Source organism: Chaetura pelagica, unplaced genomic scaffold, assembly GCF_000747805.2.
Source record: "Chaetura pelagica isolate M959 unplaced genomic scaffold, ChaPel_1.0 scaffold1222, whole genome shotgun sequence".
Classification (NCBI taxonomy): Eukaryota; Metazoa; Chordata; class Aves; order Apodiformes; family Apodidae; genus Chaetura; species Chaetura pelagica.
In genome coordinates this window covers 315,442-334,960 of record NW_009952494.1, presented here as the reverse complement: position 1 = coordinate 334,960, position 19,519 = coordinate 315,442, and the positions used below count along the sequence as shown (strand labels likewise).

At 52.8% G+C, this 19,519-nt stretch overlaps 2 protein-coding genes across 2 annotated transcripts in view; one reads left to right on the top strand and one right to left on the bottom strand.

Moving 5' to 3' along the window:
* The window catches only part of CEP164 (centrosomal protein 164kDa), a 49,531-nt gene extending 33,244 nt beyond the window's left edge, over window positions 1-16,287 (top strand). The window contains 16 exon segments of the mRNA XM_010008898.1: window positions 512-580; window positions 931-1,109; window positions 1,628-1,754; window positions 2,153-2,220; window positions 2,365-2,572; window positions 3,127-3,234; window positions 4,134-4,242; window positions 5,192-5,539; window positions 5,966-6,032; window positions 6,538-6,680; window positions 8,506-8,592; window positions 11,146-11,240; window positions 11,242-11,289; window positions 14,187-14,297; window positions 14,846-14,897; window positions 16,169-16,287. Coding sequence (XP_010007200.1) covers window positions 512-580; window positions 931-1,109; window positions 1,628-1,754; window positions 2,153-2,220; window positions 2,365-2,572; window positions 3,127-3,234; window positions 4,134-4,242; window positions 5,192-5,539; window positions 5,966-6,032; window positions 6,538-6,680; window positions 8,506-8,592; window positions 11,146-11,240; window positions 11,242-11,289; window positions 14,187-14,297; window positions 14,846-14,897; window positions 16,169-16,287 — 1,938 coding nt within the window.
* A 3,101-nt stretch (window positions 16,288-19,388) lies between these two features.
* Window positions 19,389-19,519, bottom strand: part of DSCAML1 (Down syndrome cell adhesion molecule like 1) — a 98,293-nt gene continuing 98,162 nt past the window's right edge. Inside the window, 1 exon segment of the mRNA XM_010008897.1 lies at window positions 19,389-19,517. Within this exon segment, the coding sequence (XP_010007199.1) occupies window positions 19,389-19,517 (129 nt within the window).

The following is a 19,519-nucleotide window of genomic DNA, read 5'->3' as shown; positions in this document are numbered from 1 at the left end:
AAGAGTGTTTCTGCATCCTGAGCAGCAGGGTGGAGAGGGAAGAACTCCAAATGCTCCAGTGGAGCTGGCAAAACTCACTGCCTGATGCTCTTGCCTAACTGACCTCCACGTCCTGGCCTGTGCCCTGGGCTGTAGATGACATTGCTTCTGTCAGCTCTTCCTTTCCCAGCAGGATTGGAGTGAGGAAGGGAAAACGTAGAGAAATGCTGGAGGCAACCAGAGGCTTCCCAAAAGCAAGGTCCTGCAGGAATGGCCACGTGCCTTGAATACTCACAGCTGAGCAGGAAGGGGTGCTCTTCCTCAGGAGTGCAAATATTCCCAGCTTCTCACTTGAAGTCAAATAAAGGGAAGGGAACTCAAAGGAGGGGAGGAATAAAGCAAAACTGGCAACAATCCTGAGTCTTGGGACTTGGACCTGGCCCCTGTGCTCCAGGTGCTCCTCAGCTGGGCAGTCTCGTTGCTCTCACACTCACCAGGTCTCACTCTCACCAACTTACTTGTCTGTAAACAGGAGGAGTCTCTGAGACAGAAGAGGCAGCAGCTGCTGGATGAAGACAAACGGACAGAGCAGGAAAGAGATGTATGTACATGTTAGGTGGGATGTGCCTGAGCTGTGGGGAGGGGCTGTGCTGCTGCTGGGGGGGCAGGGAGCACACTGGGGTTATGGATTTCAGAGAGGAAACTGTTGCTCCTTGATTCTGAGTCTGAAAATCCCTCTCTGGCTCAGCCTGGGATCTTGCTGGGAGTTTACTGAGCTTTGAGCTGTTTCCCAAAAGGAGACAGTCCTGTTCTCCCAGGAGTGGTGTGTGCACGTGTAGCTCTGGGTCCTCCTGTGACCTGTGCAGGTAGCAGGACCCTTGTAGGTGCTGTGCTTTCATTTTGCTGTTGGAGAAATTGCTGTGAGGGATTTATTTCATGTTTTTCTTTTAGGAAGCTGCCTTAGCTTCTCAAGTCCGCCTGGAGGAGAACAGGAAGGAACATGCCAACCTCCTGGAGTCCATCCGGCAGCTGCGCAGGTCTCTGGAGGAGCTGCAGGACCAGAAGGCTGAGCTGGAGGCCCAGGTGGATTTGCTGCAGACCCGAAGCCAGAGGCTGCAGAAACGCATCAGGTATCTGTGTGGAAAATTCTCTCTGACCCCTGTGGCCTGGACAGAAACCCCTCCAACCTCACCTGGACCTCTCCTGCACCTCTGAGCTGCCTGTGTGTTGGGCCATGTCCCTTCAGAACCCCAGGGGTGCTTGTAATGCATGATGAGGGCAGGGAGCTCCTGGGCTCTGTTTCCAGATCTATTAATAACTCGCTGTGGAAAATTGTCCCTTTGCCTCTGCTTGTCAGGTTAATGTTTGTCTTTAATGAAGTGCTTGGTGGGGGGCATTGGAATGTGAAGAAAAGATTTTCCCAAGGTAGCTGAGCTGGGTAAGGGTGTGAAGCAACATTTCCTGGCCCAGCCAGGGGTTATGTCTGAGTCACCCCACAGTGATCTTAGAGGTCCTTTCCAACCGTGACAATTTCTGTGGTTCCTTGTCTTGGCCCTTTCCCTCCTGGACACTGGAGGTCACTGTGGACATCATCACAGATAGATTCCTGGTCTAATCCAGTGCTGCCTCTTGCCTTTTCCTGGGGCAGTGAGCAGGAGGCAGCTGTCAGGAGCAAGCAGGAGACTTTGAAAGAACTGGAGGCAGAAGAAAGTGTGGAATCTCCAAGAAGGAAAGCTGAGCTCCACATTGAGGACCTGAGAGAAAATATTCAAGCTGTGAGTAAGGCAGACTGTAAAGGTGTCTGCCCTGTCATCCAACTCCCTTGAAAATCCCAGGGTTTGTTCCTTCTCTATGAACTCATTTGAGATGCAGGGAGGCTTTTTTCTTTGCCAGGGGACACCAATGTGTTTAGTAGCATTTGTTGATGTCTGTAATTAGCGAGGGGGAAGGAGTGTCAGGTACTTGAGTGCTCTTGGAGTCAAAAGCAGGGCTTGAGTCAGGGATAGAAATGTCTTTGTAACTGTTAACAAGTGACACAGAACATCCTGGTGGATCCGGGCAGCACCACAGTGATGTCGCGATGAATTTTTGCCCCTAACTGGATTCTCACAGAGTCCTGGGGTTCTGTTTCCTGTACATATTTCTGAGTTTCTGAAATGTTTCAATTCCTCAGCACTCATCCAGGGATCCTGCTTCCCCACCCTCTCCCAGCCAGGAGGACGGCGAGTTCCAGCTGGACCAGTGAGTGTCCACGTGCCAGCCGCGCTGGGGAACCTTTGCTTTGGTTTCATAAGCAAACATTTTGGCTTGGGTTTACACCCCTTGTCCTGGGGAGGGGGCTGCACGGGGGCCTGCAGGATGGCACAGCCTGTCTCTTCTGTCTAGTGTCAGGAGATACATCTCTGCAGAAGGGCTGTCCATCCAGAATGCCAAGGAGTTCCTGCTGCGCCAGACGCGCTCCATGCGGAGGCGGCACACGGCGCTGAGCGCGGCCACGCAGCGCTGGCGCCACGACATGCAGAAGGCACAGGAGGTGCTGCAGGATCCTGACAGCTCCCAGCTCCTGGAGGGGGTGCGCCAGAACCTGGAGGAGGTGAGTCCCCCCAGGGCTGCCTGTGCTGGGGTGTTGGGCGTCGGGGCTGCTCAGGGGAATCCAGAGCCCTGGGATGGGCTCCTGGTGCTGCAGCTGCTGTGACAGGCACCTGTGGCTGCTCAGTGCTCCTGGAAATCAGGTCTTGCATGTTTTCGGGAGAGATTTGGCCCTGTTTGTGTCCTCCTTATCGTAACATGAGGGTCAGGGTCCTTCCCCTCTCAGGTTGGCCATGGATCACTTCAGGAAGGCCAGGAGCTGTTCAGGAAAACAGTGAAAATACAGTACAAATGCAGTGAAAATACAGTGAAAATACAGTGTAAATGCAGTGAAAATACAGTGCAAATGCAGTGAAACCTCCTTTTCCTGGGCATGAACTTGCTTTGAGTGTGTGCTCTGCCCTCTGTACACTCCACTTTCCGTGCTCTTGAGGACTTGGGAGGAGTTTTATTCCAGCAGCCTGATTTCCCATGCTGAGTGGGAGTGAGACAAGTAAAGCCACCACGGCCACTAACGTAGATGATTTCCTGTCACTTCTGTTCAATTTTCCACTGCAGGAAGCAAAGCAGTTGGACGAGATGAAGTCGGCTATGCGGAAGGGACAGGTGCTGCTGAAGAGGAAAGAGGAGAAGCTGAGCCAGCTGGAGTCCTCACTGCTGGAGGAGGTAACCTGTGCCTGCCCAGACACTCCTGACCACAGCCTGTGGCCTCCTCAGGGCTGGAGGCTCTGCAGGGCTTTTGTCCTGGTGAGGGCTGCTTAGCTGGTGGTCAAAGATATGCTTGGCAGTGGACCTGGATTTTAGAAATACCATCTCTGGGAGCAGAGTGGTGTGTCAGGCTGGGAATGGGAGAAGAGAAGGCTGGCCAGAGGGTGGGGGAGACTGATGAGCTGAATTGGGCTGTGAGACCCCCATGACTTGCTGGGTCTGCAGGTTACAGGAGAAGCTGGGCTGGGGTTGGGTGGAGATGTTCTCCCACAGTGGCAACTTGCCTGGCAGAGCTGCTGGTGGTGGGGATGGACTTAGGTGGAGAAAACCTGCTGGGTGAAGGCTTGACAAGCTTGTTTGGATTGGAAATGAATTGATGTTGACCCCAGTGTGCTGGAATAGCTCACAATGTAAAGTAAAACCTCACACCAGGATGGTTAGATGTCTTGTTAGATGTTTTATTGACTGTCTGTATCTTGGTCAAGATGGCAAATACTGTGCCTTCCCTCTGCCTGAGACACTTAGAGTCACAGTTAAGTGTGTGGGTACAGAAAGCAGCTGGAAAAAGCCACATGATTTGAGCGTAGAGAAAACCAGGGCAGGTCAGCCCGTGTGTGCTGGGATGGAACCTGCTTCCTAAGCAAGGCAAGCCTGGGAATCTGGCTCTGCCCACGATCGTGTGGCCTCAGGCAGGGCAGCAGCAGATGCCAGTGCACGAGACCTTTGGGCAAGCTCTTGTTCTTGGTGCACAGAGAGCCCAGCCCATGCAAGAGTTCTGAGGCTTATTTGCAGCTCCAAACATCCTGACTTCTGCCTGGAAGGGCCTGTTGACACAGCTATCACCTTCTTTTGCCCAGCTTTCAGATGAAGACACGCTGAAGAGTGCTGGGTGCAGGAAGATGGTGACTTTTGATCTCAGCAGCTCTGAGGACACAAACAGCTCATCCAGTTTAAATCAGCCTAAACGTGAGTGCCTGGAGAGGCTGTGCCCCTTGTGTGATAAAAGACCTTGTTGTTTCCCTCCTGCCCCTCTGCTGTACCTCTGTTTTACCTCTGTTGTTGTCACTTGTGTTTGTTGCTGTCTGAGGCAGGTCTGCTGCCCGTGACTGGGACTGCTCTGTATGGACACTTGATTTGGGAAACTTATTTCCCACGGTCCTGGTTTGAGCCATTCCCTTTCCCTGATCCCTTAGCTGAGCTTGGAGCATAACATGGTGGGAAGTGCATGTTCTGCTGGGGAGACAGCATCTCCTTTGCCTTCCCAGTGATCCCTTTTTTCCCCTCTCTCTTCTGCCAGTTGATTTGAGAGCTGATGTACGGCCTGTCCCACAGCCAGACAAGGTCCAGTACTTGAAATCCTCTCTGCAGCACATCACCAGTGAGCTGAACGGGGTCCTTGGCATCTTGGACTCTCTGAACAGTCACCAGTCTCCACTCCTCACCTCAACGCCCCATCGTGGTGTCCCTCTGTCCACCTACACCTCCTTGGCAGGCCTGGGGGCAGGTGGCTCCCTGGGACCCCTCACTTTGATCTCAGCAGCTCTGAGGACACAAACAGCTCATCCAGTTTAAATCAGCCTAAACGTGAGTGCCTGGAGAGGCTGTGCCCCTTGTGTGATAAAAGACCTTGTTGTTTCCCTCCTGCCCCTCTGCTGTACCTCTGTTTTACCTCTGTTGTTGTCACTTGTGTTTGTTGCTGTCTGAGGCAGGTCTGCTGCCCGTGACTGGGACTGCTCTGTATGGACACTTGATTTGGGAAACTTATTTCCCACGGTCCTGGTTTGAGCCATTCCCTTTCCCTGATCCCTTAGCTGAGCTTGGAGCATAACATGGTGGGAAGTGCATGTTCTGCTGGGGAGACAGCATCTCCTTTGCCTTCCCAGTGATCCCTTTTTTCCCCTCTCTCTTCTGCCAGTTGATTTGAGAGCTGATGTACGGCCTGTCCCACAGCCAGACAAGGTCCAGTACTTGAAATCCTCTCTGCAGCACATCACCAGTGAGCTGAACGGGGTCCTTGGCATCTTGGACTCTCTGAACAGTCACCAGTCTCCACTCCTCACCTCAACGCCCCATCGTGGTGTCCCTCTGTCCACCTACACCTCCTTGGCAGGCCTGGGGGCAGGTGGCTCCCTGGGACCCCTCACAAGAGGGTCTCTGGAGGAGCCGTGGGCCTGGAGCCCTGGGCTGAGCTCCAGCCAGGCCTGTGCAGCTGGGCAGGCAGTGGATGCCATCCTGGCTGAGAAGTGGCGCAAGTATTTCCCCAGTGAGTCTGTCTCTGATCCATCTGCTTGCCCAGGGCTCTTCATTTCACAGCCTTGCAACTTGTCACCAGCTCACCCTTCCAATGCTGGGAAGGCCAGACCTGCTGGTGTTAATGGGATAAAGAATGAGAAAAAGGCTTCCTTGCTCCAGGAAGTGCAGTGTGTGGCTCATCGGGTCATCCTGCTTCCAGAGCTCTTCAGCCTTTAAAATACACCCCAGAATCAGTTAATAAAGGGAACAAAGGAGGACCAGCCCAGCTTTGCTGTGCATTGCAGATAGGGCTCACCAACCTGGTGGCCGTGCCACCCCTGTGTCCTCAGCTGCTGGCTCTGCTTCTAGGAACAGTGTCTTGTAGGACAAGAAAGCAAATGCACCCAGGTGTGAAGACTGTTGATTTGGGGGTCTGTATTTAATGTCTGTTTTCCAGGTGGGCTCCCAACACTCAGTGGGAATTCCAAGCCTCTGGACAACAAGCTGGGATATGTACCTGCAGGGTAAGGGTGTTTTTCCTGGAGTTGTTTCATTGTGGTTTTGCTGCTCTTTCCTTGCTTTTGTTTCTCTGGAATGATTTGTAGGTCACATTTCATGTAACAAGGAAGTAACAGAATTAGAAGTTGGGTATTATTAAGCAGACAAGTTAGACACAAGCACTGCCTTTTGAAGCTGCCCTGGTAGCTGTGCTGAGAACCTTCATGCCAGGACCAGGGTCCAAGGTTTTGTGTGCCCCATGGCTCTGCTGTGAGCAGTGCTGGGGGGTGATGGAGCCAGGGCTGCCACCCAGACCTTCCTGATGCTGCACAGACAAAACCAGCAGCCTCGTGGTGGCGGCTGCTGCAGCTTTTATCTGGGATGTGGTTGGGCAGAGAACTTGGAGCCAAGAGGAGGTTGCTTTGTTGTTAGCCATGGCTCTTTCTGAGGCAGCCAAGCATTTAATTTGTCCTCTCCATCTCTGCCTGGTCCTTTCTTTCCCACTTGCACTGTCTCTCTCTCATGCAATAGAGAGCAAATACGGCAGTTCCAGCACTCCCAGTTCTGGAGTCGGGACTCAGACAAGATGAATATTCAAGGAATGATTGAGAGCAACAAGAAATGGCTAGAAGACTTCAAGAGGGATTCACAAGTGTATCCTTTGCCTGAGTCTGGTCTTTAATGGCACTCCAGCTGCCTGCAGCAGGTAGAAGGAGACAGCAGGAGGTGAGTGAGTCAGGAGCACTACAGCACTGAACAGCAGTTGCGAAGCCTCAGCCTCTCCTTCAGTGTCCAGTTCCACAAAGGAAAGTAGTGTTTAGCAGTTAGAGTATGAGTGACCTGCTTGCTCTTCTTTGAGCTGTACTTGACTGAGAAAGTCTCTTCCCTCTCTTTAGTTGTGCTGTGATGCTCTGTAGTGCTGCTGCTCTGCCACGACACACAGCAGCTGCAGCTGCCGATGGGAGAGTTTTACAAAAATTAACCAAACAGCACAGAAGGGAGGAGGTGGCAGGGAAGCATGTGGGGCAGCACATGGCTGGGCAAGGAGGGCTGGGGCTCCTGGCCAAGCTGTTCTTTCAGCCTGGGTCTGCAGTTGGATGCAGTGAGTGAGAGCTCACAGCACTGTTTGTGGGGATATTTCTAGGCTGGTGGTGTAACAGCATTATGTTGCTGTCGGGATCTCCTTGCAGTGTACACTGGTATTAGCAGCAAATCCCTCAGGGTTGCTGCTCTGACAGCACACGGTGCTCCTTTGGATTCCCTAATCCCCCTGTAATTCCACTGGAGTTGGATGCAGCAGGATAAACACAGTGTGTGTGCCAGGAGGGCTCCTGCCCTGTACCTGTCCTGTCTGCCAGGCTCCTGCCTGCCGATCCCTCCTGTGAGCCAGGCTTTTCCTTCACCCACCTGCCAGACCTCTGTTCCCAGGTCCAGAGAAGACCACTGCCCGCAGCCCCAGCCTCCTTCAGCTAGGACTGGATGAAAACAGGCAAATTAAAGTCTACCATTACTGAGAGGTGGGACTGGGCTCTGGTGTCTGGGCACCTCGTGCTCTGCTTGCTCCCACCCTGGGCTCCAGCTGTGCCCCTGTGTCTCCACTGTGTCTTTGCTGTGCCCTTGAAAGAAAGTCTCTTTACAAGGGAGCAGGGGAAGGAGGGAGTGAACTTCCCAGGTGGATTCTTCTAATCCTGAAATGTGTCCAAATATACTTTATAGACTGTTTAATCCAGTGGTGAAATATCAGGGCTGCAATAAATCAACAGTTCTCTCATTAGTATTCTAGCAATTGTGAGCCAGAGCTGTGAATCATGGAGGACTTTGAGTAACTGGTCAAGGGGGAGAACGTGAATCCAGCTGAGACTTTGCTAGAGGAAATGTGCCAGGAAATGAGCCTGTGCTGATGCCCAGCAAATGCTCAATTGCAGGTGGGACAAGTCACGGCCTCTGACATGGGTGTGAGTAGGGGAGGACAAGCAGTGGAATGTCTGTGGAGCCTGGGGACAGAGTGGGAGGGTCTGGGACAACTGTTTGCCACAGTCAACTTGCTGCTGGCCTGCTGAATGCCACCAGCTCTCTGCTGGACACTTACACACTGGACTCTCCAGCAGGATAACTGCACAGGGGTTGGCAGAGGGTGTTGGTTCAGCACCTTGGAACAGGGCTGTGCTCAGCTCTGTGAGCAGACCCCAGGGAGCAGCAGCTCTGCTCTCTGCCAGGAATGGGTGTGCACACGGGGTCCAGGTGTGCCAGGCACACCATCTGTAGCATGGAAAATGAACCATCAGATAGAAGTGACTCAGTTGAGTGTATTATGAACAGCTTGTTTGAGGTCACAGCCCTGAACATCACTTTTAAAAGCTGTGTTTTGATTTTTTTAATTGCATTTGTTTAACGTTACTTTTAGAAAATATCTCATGTTTGATTGAGTTGCCTTTGTCTCATCATTAATTTTTCATGTTACAAATGGTGTGACTCATACACTCCTGTGGATATACTCAGTTTCCCTGAAGAAATCAGAGCCCTGTGAGCAGAGCTGCCTGTTCCTGAAGGGTGAGTTCACCGAGCTGAACAGGGTTCTGTTCCAAGGTACAGGATGAGGATCATCTGCTGATCCATGTACAGTTGTCCTGGCAGAGAGTTGTTGGTGTAGAAGTGTCCAGAGGATGGTTGGTGCTGTACAATTGTCCCTTTCTAGAGTGGGGGACAAGTTCTGACTCTTGGGGAACATTCCCCTCTTTTGGGGTCAAAGCCATAAGAGCTGAACCAGCGATGGCTTTTCATGATGGGTGTTCTGGAAAAGTGCTCCCTGCTCTGTACATATGCCCTGGTGGCAGCAGGGAGCAGGGGTGCTGAGGGCTGGGGGTGGTGATGCTGGTGCAGGTGCTGCTGAGGAACACAGCTGTGAGACAAAGCCCCACCTGTGAGACATCCCCAGGAAGAGGGAGCAGAGCCCAGCTCACTGCTGGGGTCTCCTTCCACACACTGGGGGGCAGACCCCAGCCCTGGGAGCCTGGGCTGGCTCCTGCAGCAGCTTGGTTGGACTCCGGGCACAGCCCCTCTCTGGGGCCGTGGAATGGGCTCCTCTTCAGGGCTGGAAACACAGCCGAGGGGTTGGGACACTCAGCTCTGCCCTCAGCTGCTGCTTGGCTCCCCGGGGGGCTGCAGTGGGGCTCCTGGGGAGGGGCTCATCCAGAAGGGAGCTGGGAGGGGGCAGATGGTGCTGCTCTGCCCAGCAGGGACCCATCGGGCTTCCGTGCTGCTGAGTGGGAAGTGTGGGATTTGATTGTCTTTGTCAGTATTTCCTCCAAGCTGACTTTAAATATTTTATGCTTTTAAAAACGCTGAACCATTTGCCACTTTGTCTGATGCAGAAAGACTGCATTTCAAGAGATCCCATCTGTGAGAAAACAGCTTCAAAGCCGCTCTCTCTGGAGACGGCTGGTGCAGGGAGGGTGTTGGGGGGCTGCTCTGCACCCCCCTGCTGTTGGTGTTCCTGGCTGTGCTGCTGACATGTGGCAGAGGAAAGCAGAGCCTCCTCCTGCTGCACACACCGGGTGCTGGCACCATGTCCTGGGGGCTGGCACCGTGTCCTGGGGGGCTGGCACCACATCCTGGGGGCTGGCACCACATCCTGGGGGCTGGCACCACACCCCAGAAGCTCACACTGTGAGACCGGGGGCTGGCTGAGCAGAGCTGCCTGTTCCTGAAGGGTGAGTTCACCGAGCTGAACAGGGTTCTGTTCCAAGGTACAGGATGAGGATCATCTGCTGATCCATGTACAGTTGTCCTGGCAGAGAGTTGTTGGTGTAGAAGTGTCCAGAGGATGGTTGGTGCTGTACAATTGTCCCTTTCTAGAGTGGGGGACAAGTTCTGACTCTTGGGGAACATTCCCCTCTTTTGGGGTCAAAGCCATAAGAGCTGAACCAGCGATGGCTTTTCATGATGGGTGTTCTGGAAAAGTGCTCCCTGCTCTGTACATATGCCCTGGTGGCAGCAGGGAGCAGGGGTGCTGAGGGCTGGGGGTGGTGATGCTGGTGCAGGTGCTGCTGAGGAACACAGCTGTAAGACAAAGCCCCACCTGTGAGACATCCCCAGGAAGAGGGAGCAGAGCCCAGCTCACTGCTGGGGTCTCCTTCCACACACTGGGGGGCAGACCCGAGCCCTCGGAGCCTGGGCTGGCTCCTGCAGCAGCTTGGTTGGACTCCGGGCACAGCCCCTCTCTGGGGCCGTGGAATGGGCTCCTCTTCAGGGCTGGAAACACAGCCGAGGGGTTGGGACACTCAGCTCTGCCCTCAGCTGCTGCTTGGCTCCCCGGGGGGCTGCAGTGGGGCTCCTGGGGAGGGGCTCATCCAGAAGGGAGCTGGGAGGGGGCAGATGGTGCTGCTCTGCCCAGCAGGGACCCATCGGGCTTCCGTGCTGCTGAGTGGGAAGTGTGGGATTTGATTGTCTTTGTCAGTATTTCCTCCAAGCTGACTTTAAATATTTTATGCTTTTAAAAACGCTGAACCATTTGCCACTTTGTCTGATGCAGAAAGTCTGCATTTCAAGAGATCCCATCTGTAAGAAAACAGCTTCAAAGCCGCTCTCTCTGGAGACGGCTGGTGCAGGGAGGGTGTTGGGGGGCTGCTCTGCCCCCCCCTGCTGTTGGTGTTCCTGGCTGTGCTGCTGACATGTGGCAGAGGAAAGCAGAGCCTCCTCCTGCTGCACACACCGGGTGCTGGCACCATGTCCTGGGGGCTGGCACCACATCCTGGGGGCTGGCACCGTGTCCTGGGGGGCTGGCACCACATCCTGGGGGCTGGCACCACATCCTGGGGGCTGGCACCACACCCCAGAAGCTCACACTGTGAGAGCACCCGGGGGATGTTTACATGCAAACAGAAATATATTTTTGATGAACAAGATTTTTAAACTCTAAAGAATGTTTAATGTTTACCTATGTTTTTTTTGGTGGTTTTTTTTCTGACTTTCTTAGAACACTTTTCATTACTTGGCCAGCCTTTGTCCTAGGCCAGCTTGATCCCCCAGTCAGGGCCATGTTCTCCCACCTTCTGCTTGCTAACAAGGTTCCTTCTGCAGGCACTGCCACTGGTGTCCCTGATGAGGAAATTCTGGCTGGTTCTCATGGCTCTGGCTGAGGGGAGAGAGCTGAGGTGCCCCAGGGAACAGCCTGGAGGAGTAGGATGCAGGAAGGGATGGATCACAGTGCAGGTTTCCTGTTTGCTGTAGGATTGCAGTTAATCCCTGTCTGCAGGGGTCTTGGTTTTAGTTTCCTGGCTGTTGGTGGGAGCTGTGACAGCCCTTCCAGGTGGCTGTTTGAGGAGGGACCCTGAGGGTCTGTGCTGTTGCAGGGGGGGGCTGTGCCCACAGCCATGGTGCTGAGTCCAGGCTGTGTGTCCAAAGAAGTGTTTATTGCTAGTGTGGAGAAATGCCTCTTTTTGTAGCAATAACTTGGTTTGAAACATGTTTCTTTTTCCTGTTGAAACTTGTGGCAGTGGCTGTATCTGGTTTTGTATGCAAATTAAATGAACATGAGCTTGTTTTGTATGATGGTGATGCCTGTAGCTCTGTGTTTTTCTTGTGGAGATGTTCTGTTGTGGCCCTGGAGATCCAGCTTGAACTTACCTTTCACATCTTCCCCTCTCTTGTCTCTGGGCTGTTTCATGCTTTGTCTTGTCAAGGTAATTTCTGGCAATTTCCAAGACCACTTGAGCTTGCTGTGGCTTTATGGCCATTATTCAATTAAGTACCTGGTCAGGGTATAAAATGCAGGGGCAGAGAGGAAGCTAAAAGACCAAACTACAAAAGCAATTCCTCATGGGGCTCTCAGCCAGCAGGACAGCTTTTCACGGGCTCATATCCTGCCCTTTCATAAACCTGTCATCCAGGCTCCTACAGTGGCTGTCTCGCTCCAGAGCTTTGTCAAGGTTGGTGCAGGAGCTGTGCAAGAGCAGCCCAAGACTGGCTCAGCTGGGAGCCTGTGGGGTGGGCAAAGGTGCTGGGGTCCCTGCTGGAGCAGTGGGGAATTCTCCCTGAGATATGGGGAGATCTGGGGTGCACAGGAGCAGTGCTTAGCTCTGGAGCTGTTCTCTGGCAACTTGGGCTGTGTTAAAATGGGCACTAACTGTGTAGATCAGCTGCTGCTCCTGATTCCTTTGTGTATTTGGGAACAGTGGTGGATTTGGGCACAGAGTGTCCACTGGGGTCCTGCTGGAGTGGCCACAGACAAGGCTCACCCAGGAATCACGCAGGTTTGGAGATGTGCCCTTCCTGTGCCTTCCTTCCCCCTTGTCACCTCCCTCCAGCAGTCCTGGGACACCCAGAGCAGCCCTTCCCAGCTATGAATGTTTGCTCCTTTGGGATTTTTCCCTTTCAGGCAGTCTGTCCTGGGAGACTCAGTTTGTTGGAACTTGTGTTGGAGCACTGCAGCACTGGCTGCCTCTCCCCAAACTGGGCATCCACAGAATCACCCACCTCGTGTGTCCTGGCTGGGGACACCCTGCTGGGAGGCTGCAGATGGGTAACGAGGCCAGTGAAGGGGGTGGTGAGCAGAGGGGGTGTTCAACACCTGCCCTGATGTTGCCAGCTTGGATTGTCTTGCACGCTGCTTTGTTAGGTTAGATGTGGGGATGCCAGGTGACCGTGATGTGTTTGGAGCTACTGGCAAAGCAGAAAAGCCAAAGGTGGTTGGAGGGTGTGTGAGGCACACGGACACGTGCAGGGGCTGGGATGCCATGGTTGTGCTCTGCTAGTGCAGGGAGGGCTGGAGAGGAAGGAGTGTGATTCCTCTACACACTGGGCAGAGAGGAGAGCTGGAGGACTAATGAGGCACAGGAAGAACAGCATGTGGATCAGCTGGCTGTGCAGAATTGAAGCCTGATTGTTAGAGACACATCCTTAAAAACAAAACAAAACCACTGCCAAGCCTTGAGCACCCCCAGTTCCTGCTGTGCACAATCTGCACTTGTATGTCTTTGCCCTCTGGAGAGCTGGGATGCAAAACTATTGGAGAAGGGAGGTCTTTGATGGCAACACATGCTGCCCAGGTAGCTGCCATGTAGGCACCTCTGGGGACAGATCCCTTACCCCACTCCTGAGGCAGCTGCTGGGCAAAGAGCCGAGGGTGGCTCTGAGAAAGCCAAGTCCTCTCTGAGCTGCAGGTGCCTGCTGGGTGTGGGAGGCTCTGCCTGAGTCCTGCTGAGCTGCAGCCCCGAGCAGGGGAGCTCTGCCCTGGCTCGTGGGGCTGGGCTGTCTTTGCACGTCTGTGCACTGCCCTGAGTGTGTACATACGTGGAGAAGAGGATTTGCTTTTCCTGGAATGTCAGAACAGTGTATGTTGGAGAAACTCAGCGATTAGAAGAGCAAAAGGACAGTGCACGATTACTCTGCCAAGATGAACACCAGCCATAAGCTCATTAGGGGGTTTGGCCTCTGCCTGCCAAAGAAGGGACATTTCAGTCCCCAGCTGTGCAGAGACTCCGTGCTTTGCTCCCAGAGCTGTGACTTCCCAGGACAGAGCCCCGTGGAGCCCCAGCCATGCTGGCCAGCCTGATGACAGCACTGTTCTTTGTGGTGAGAGCGTTTCGACAGGTGAGTCTGGGCTGGCCTGGCAGCAGGGAGGATTTATTGCTTTCCATTTTATTTCTAGGAGTGTGTGGGTTATCTTACTAGGGAGGGTAGTGAGCAGTGGGGAATGTGGGTTTGGCTGTTTTTGTGGGCTGGGGATGCCCAGCTCCTGCACCAGTGCAGCTGTGACTGTGCCCTGAACCCCTGCAGTGATGAGCAGACCCTGAGTGGGGCTGCATGTCCTCAGGAAGATGCCTGAGGTGTTGGCTTGGGGGCACGTTTGAGTTTCCATCACTGTAGCATTAGCAGGTGTATCAAGGCCTGGCAGGGTGCAGCTCCTTGTTGTGCCTCTGCCTGCAGGAAGCAAGTGCAGGTGCCTGGGCTTCCCAGTCTGGTGAGAAAGTGCTGCCAGTGTGGACACTGAGTTTTGGAGCTCTTTGGGTTGGGAAGAAAGGAAAACCCCTCTGTCTAGAACTTCTATTCATTGGGCAGAGGAAAGAAAGTGGAACTGGCCATGGGTTGGGATCACTGGGGATGCATGTGGAGGAGCAGGTCTTTCTGTTGCTTCTGCTTCTCTCCTGTCCTCTTACCTGCTGCAAATCCTTTGTGTCCAGTTTGGGAGCCGCCTGTTCCACGAGGAGCCCCTGCCATACCTGGTGTACCAGCCCCTGCCCTGGCAGATCCAGTGTGTGAGCCAGAGCCGCCGCAGCAGCCGGGACAGCGAGGTGAGGGTCCTGGGGGGCAGGGGGCAGGGCAGGGGGCAGCACTGTGCCCAAACTGGCTGCTCAGAGCAGAGGGCTTGGGCAAGGGGGCAGGTTGGTGTCTTTCCCTTGACTGAAAACAGGGTAATGCCAGGAGGCAGGATAAGCTGGAAAATATAGGAAAAGTATTTGTAGGTCCACTGAAGCCTATTTTTTAGGAATGAAAATGTCCCCTAGTAGACCTGACATCCCAGGTGCTGTAGAAGAAATAAACTCAGTAAGTGGCCAATAGATCTCAAAGATGCTACCAGCACATCTCCCAGATCTGATTTCTGATACAAAGCTCTTTTCTGCTTCTCCTTGGAGGACTTCTCACAAATGCAAATGAATTGATCAGTGCTTTGTAAGGGGACAACAGGAAGCATTTGAAAGTTTCCCAAAGGGAAAAGTGGACAGTATAAAGCTTGTGAGACTGGCCTTGTACCTTTTGGAGCTTCCCAAAGGAACTGTTCTCACTGCCTCGGCCTGATACAGAACAAACTGTGTTGTATTTTTGTTCTCTACCTTTCTAGAGAGGCAGAAGCTCTCGGCACAACAGCGTCTACTCGATTTCTGAAGAGAAAGGTGAGTGTGGAGCAGGGAGGCAGGCTCTGCTAGTCAATGCCCCCCCTGCAGAGGGTGTCCCTCCTGCTGCCATGGGAGGGCATGGGAGCTGGTCTGGATGGAGAGGTGCTCCTTAAAACATGGAACATCACCAAGTGAAGGGCCCAGTGTTGTATGGTTGAACAACAGTATGTTTGTGTGTGTGCAGATCCCTCCTTCCCTCTTGCCACAAAATCTGCCCCACTGAATCCCTGGGGTACCTGTCCCCTAAACCAGCCCTGCTGCCCCTTCTCCTTGACCTGGCAGAATTCGGGAACTTGTAGATTCACCTCTGTTTCTGCCTCACTCTTGTCTCCCAGACTCTGCCCCTCAGCTGAAGTCAAGCACTCAGCAAAGAGGATTTGGGTGCTTCTATTTTCAGGGTGGCAATCGGATGACGGGGGTGGGGGGATGGGGCTGGGTGCTGCCAACCAGGGCACAGCAGCCAGGGTGCAAACACCCCCCAGTGTGTGTCCCAGTGGCTCCTCAGCCTTCCTGTTGGATTTTCATGGTGGGCAGGATTTATGGCTCACCATGTGTCTTGTGAACAGGGCAGGAGGGAGCTGGTTCCCAGCCTGGACTCTTCGTGTGTATCTTTTGAGTTTGCAGTTTCTTTTAGGATGTGAATAAAAATAGGTTCAGGTGACAGTGGTGAGTTTATCCAGCAGCATCTGGCACCAGGATTTCTGATGGCTGCTCAGGGGGTGCTTAGCAGTGACACAGTCGCTTACAGGAGCACTGCTGAGTGCTTTGATTCAGCTCCTGTTGAATTTCACAATACTTCCCTAATGCCACATTAAGGTTGGGGTGGGGAAGGATCCCATTTGTCAGTGTGAGAGCTTTATTGCTGTGCAGTGCCGGGCTTCTTTCTAATCTTATTTGTGTGCGTGAAAGTAAGTGAGTATCATACTTGGTGATTAAACGTGGGGGAAGCTGAGGCCTTTGGGGAGGAAAGCTGTGTAAACAGAGGGCTCAGCAGTGCCAGGGGGGCTGGGCTTCCTGTGCCTCCTGCTCCAGCTCCCTCTGCCCTGGAGATGCTCCCTGTGAGCTGGCAGAGTCATGGTTTCATGCCGTGGCCTCTCCAGCCTCTTCCACCTCTGTAAGGGTGTGAAGCTCTCCCATCTGTGGGCTCTCTTCAGGGACCCTGGGGTGCACGGGGGCCGGGCTGACCCCCGGGAGGTGATCAGAGCCCTGTCCTGCTTGTGGAGTCTGTTCAGGGCTGAGCTCACTGCGATGCTTTGTTCTCATCCCAGGCAGCCTGAGCCCTGAGGCCAGCAGCGAGGGCAGGTTCTTCAGTGATGCTTCTGAGAAGGCAGCCCTCACCATCCAGAACCACTTCAGGAGATACCAGCAGCAGAAGGAGGAGAAGTAGATGCCTCGGCCACCCATGTCCTGCACTGTCCCTCCCTCCTGTCTTTCCTGGCTTTGTGGCCGTGGTGACTGTGCTCCTGCTCCCTGCTGTGTGCTCCTGGCACATGTGCAGCTGTAGATCCTCTGCTGGTGGTGCTGGGAGTGAGCAAGGTGCTGACCCTGTGCTGACTGGGCCTGTCTTGATGAGTCAAGCTCCTTCTACAGACAGCCCTGGGTTCAGTGCCCACTGTCACCCAGCCACCCTGTTCTGTCCCTTGGGCCAGCAAAGCCTAACTGCTCCCAGGCTGGTGGGGGCAGCACCCCAAGGTTGTCCTGGGTTTTAGCATCACTTTCCCAGTGCAGACTTTTGGAGCATGTGGAGTTGTTGAGGAAGAGAGAACATTAAAGCCCCAAGCTCAAGTAAGGGCCAGTGGAGAAATGGGAGGAATCATATAATAGAATCATAGAATGCCAGGTTGGAAGGGACCTCAAGGATCATCTGGTCCAACGTTTTTAGGTAATAATATAGTTCAAATGAGGTGGCTCCCTGTCAAGCTGAGTCTTAAAACTGTCCAGTATAGGGGAATCCACCACTTCCCTTGGGTGATTATTCCAGGAAGTTTGCTGTGAGCAGAGAGGGGTGGATTTCTCTTTGGATTTCTGAGCCCAATGGGGTTTTTGGCCCATTTGCTGTTGAGGGCAGAGTTTGGCCAGTGTGGCTTGGACCTTGAACCTTCCTCCAACTCCTGGTTGGTTACCAGGCCACTGTGGTGAGGGCCAGTGGGCACACTGGGAACAGGGGGATGCTGGGGTCCTGTGGCTGCCAGCTGGAAACTTGGAGCATCTTAAACTACACAAAGCCAGGGCTGGTAAGTGCTGGGGAAGGGAGGGTGGAGAATTCTTGCTAAGATCTAGAAGGAAATCTGTACTAGCCAATTACAATAAAGATGTATTAATCGGTGTTAATCTGTTCTTCTTTTTATCTTGCTAATCCTCTTACTCTCCCAGCTGAGAACACACTTGTCTTTTCTTGTCTTTTCTATTTTAAGTCTGGGATTGGTGTTTCCAAGGTGCTGCATGGTTGCTCAGCTGGGACGCTGCGTTGAGGTGGTGGTGGGTTCTTGGTTTAACATCTGTACTGTGTAAATGTTTTTTGAAGTCTAACGTGCACTGAACTGTTTTTGAAATCCTTAGAAAAATGCTTGAGGAATGCCAGCTTGCTTGTCAACACCTCCCACTGATCTCAGGGAGAGGCAGAAGGGTCAGGACTGGTTTGACTCAGTTGAAGGCAACGGTAACCAGGGTAAGATGGATCTGATTTGAGGATGAATTGATGTGGCTGCTGCTGTGTGGGCCCATGGGTGCCCTGGCTTGACAAGAGGGTCACGACCCATCTGTATTTTCCCTTGACGAGCTGCTTAAGCTCCCTCTGCTTCAAAGAGACTCCCTCAGAGCTGCAGGGCAGGATCTTCAGCGTTTGATTGCCTCACTCATGTCCTGGGTACAAATGCTGTACAAAGTCCATGCACTCTTTGTGTGCTACACTGGAAACTCACCATGTTTTTTTCTCCAAAAACCTGGTAAAATTGAACGGATAAGAAAACTAACGCACAAAGGGATTAATATTAAAAAAAACAACCCCAAAGTACTGGAGAAGAACCCTGTTCCACACGCTGAGATGGAGGCTGCCTCGGTGCTCTTCATATGGTTTCTTGGTGCACCAAATGCTCCAGATGCAGTTATCCAGATCCACGCCCAGCACATGGCAGAGGCAGAGCTGCTCAAGCCACAGTTCAGACAGAGAAAAGCCACATACTGGCATGGCTGAGTTCACCAAAAGCATGCTGAAAAAGAAGCTTTGTAGGGAAGTAAGGTGTTGGTGGGGCTTCTAGTGCAAAAACACACATGGAAAATATCAATCCTGGCACTTGGGGCATGATCCCTGATGCCTTTCCCATGGCCTGTGCAGGAAGTGTGTCCTCTCCACCTGGGATGCCCTGGGCCAGGAGATGGCTCCGAGTGTGACCAGAATTGTCTCCCAAACTGATGAAAAAATGGACACAAGGAATTGCTATAGCAGCTTGTTTCCTGAGCCTCAGGCATGGATGGCTGCCAGGCTGTTGCCAAGGCACTTTCAGCTCTGCTGGGTTTAAGAGTTACAACCAGATGGCAATGGAGGATCAGCTGAGCAGTGTGACAAGGCAAGCAGGTAAGGGAACTGCAAGCTGGACATGGAAATGGCAGCTAGTGTCACTAGAAACCTGCATTTGCATATTGTTTGGGTTGTACATTTACAAAAAACACCTAAATCTAGGAATGAATAGATGGAGCTGGTGGGTAGCAAGCATGGATGGTGATGAAAAGGTTACCTTAGAAATTACAGGCAATAATAATGAAATAAACGTGTGGTTAGTTACTTAGACCTTAAATGGCACCAGAACCTCCTCTGGAAGGTGAAATTCAAGTTTGAGTAACTAACTAGATGTCAATAACAGCCTTGGATATTTTTGTCTCCGTGGGGCAGGAGCACAGGTAAGGAAGGCCCTGGATTGCTAGCCCTGTGTGTCCTGGGGTCTGCTGCAGCAGGTGCTGGACTCTGGGACGGACTGGGGCTGTCCCAGGCTGTCCCTCCCCATCCTCCCAGGAGGGTCTGCAGGAGCTGCTGCCCGGCTCGCTTAACAACACCCCTTTATAAACATAACCTTTATTGCACACAGCGCTGGGTTTTTTTTCATAGAAAAAGGTATTAACACATAAGCATTTGCAAATTGAAGCAACTCCTGTTGTTTTCAGAACAGTAAAACAGCATGCAATGTCTCGGATTCCTTTTCAAAACCACCAACAAGATCAGGGAGAAAAAAAAAACAAAACAAGTCGCTGAGTCTTTCCTTGTGCCCCTTCCAAAATGATGTGAAATATATATATGTTTACATATATATTATATTTTTAAATCTGTAACATCAAATTCTTTGTGCCCTGGTTTCTTTTTCTGTTCGGAGAAGAAGAAAATAGCTTCATTTATACAAAAGAGTCCATTATGTACAAGTTTGTTAATTAAATAAAAATGGCAGGGGGTGGGGGGGAAATGAGCGGCGTCCGTGGCGGGCGGGCTCTGCTGCCGCCCTACACCAGCGTGTAGGACTTGGAGTAAGCCCCGGCGCCCTGTTTTTGAGACCGGCCCACACCCGATGTGCTCATTTCTAGGAGTGAGTCTCTGGAGCCCCCCACTTTGGATTGCGGGGGTCCCCGCGCCT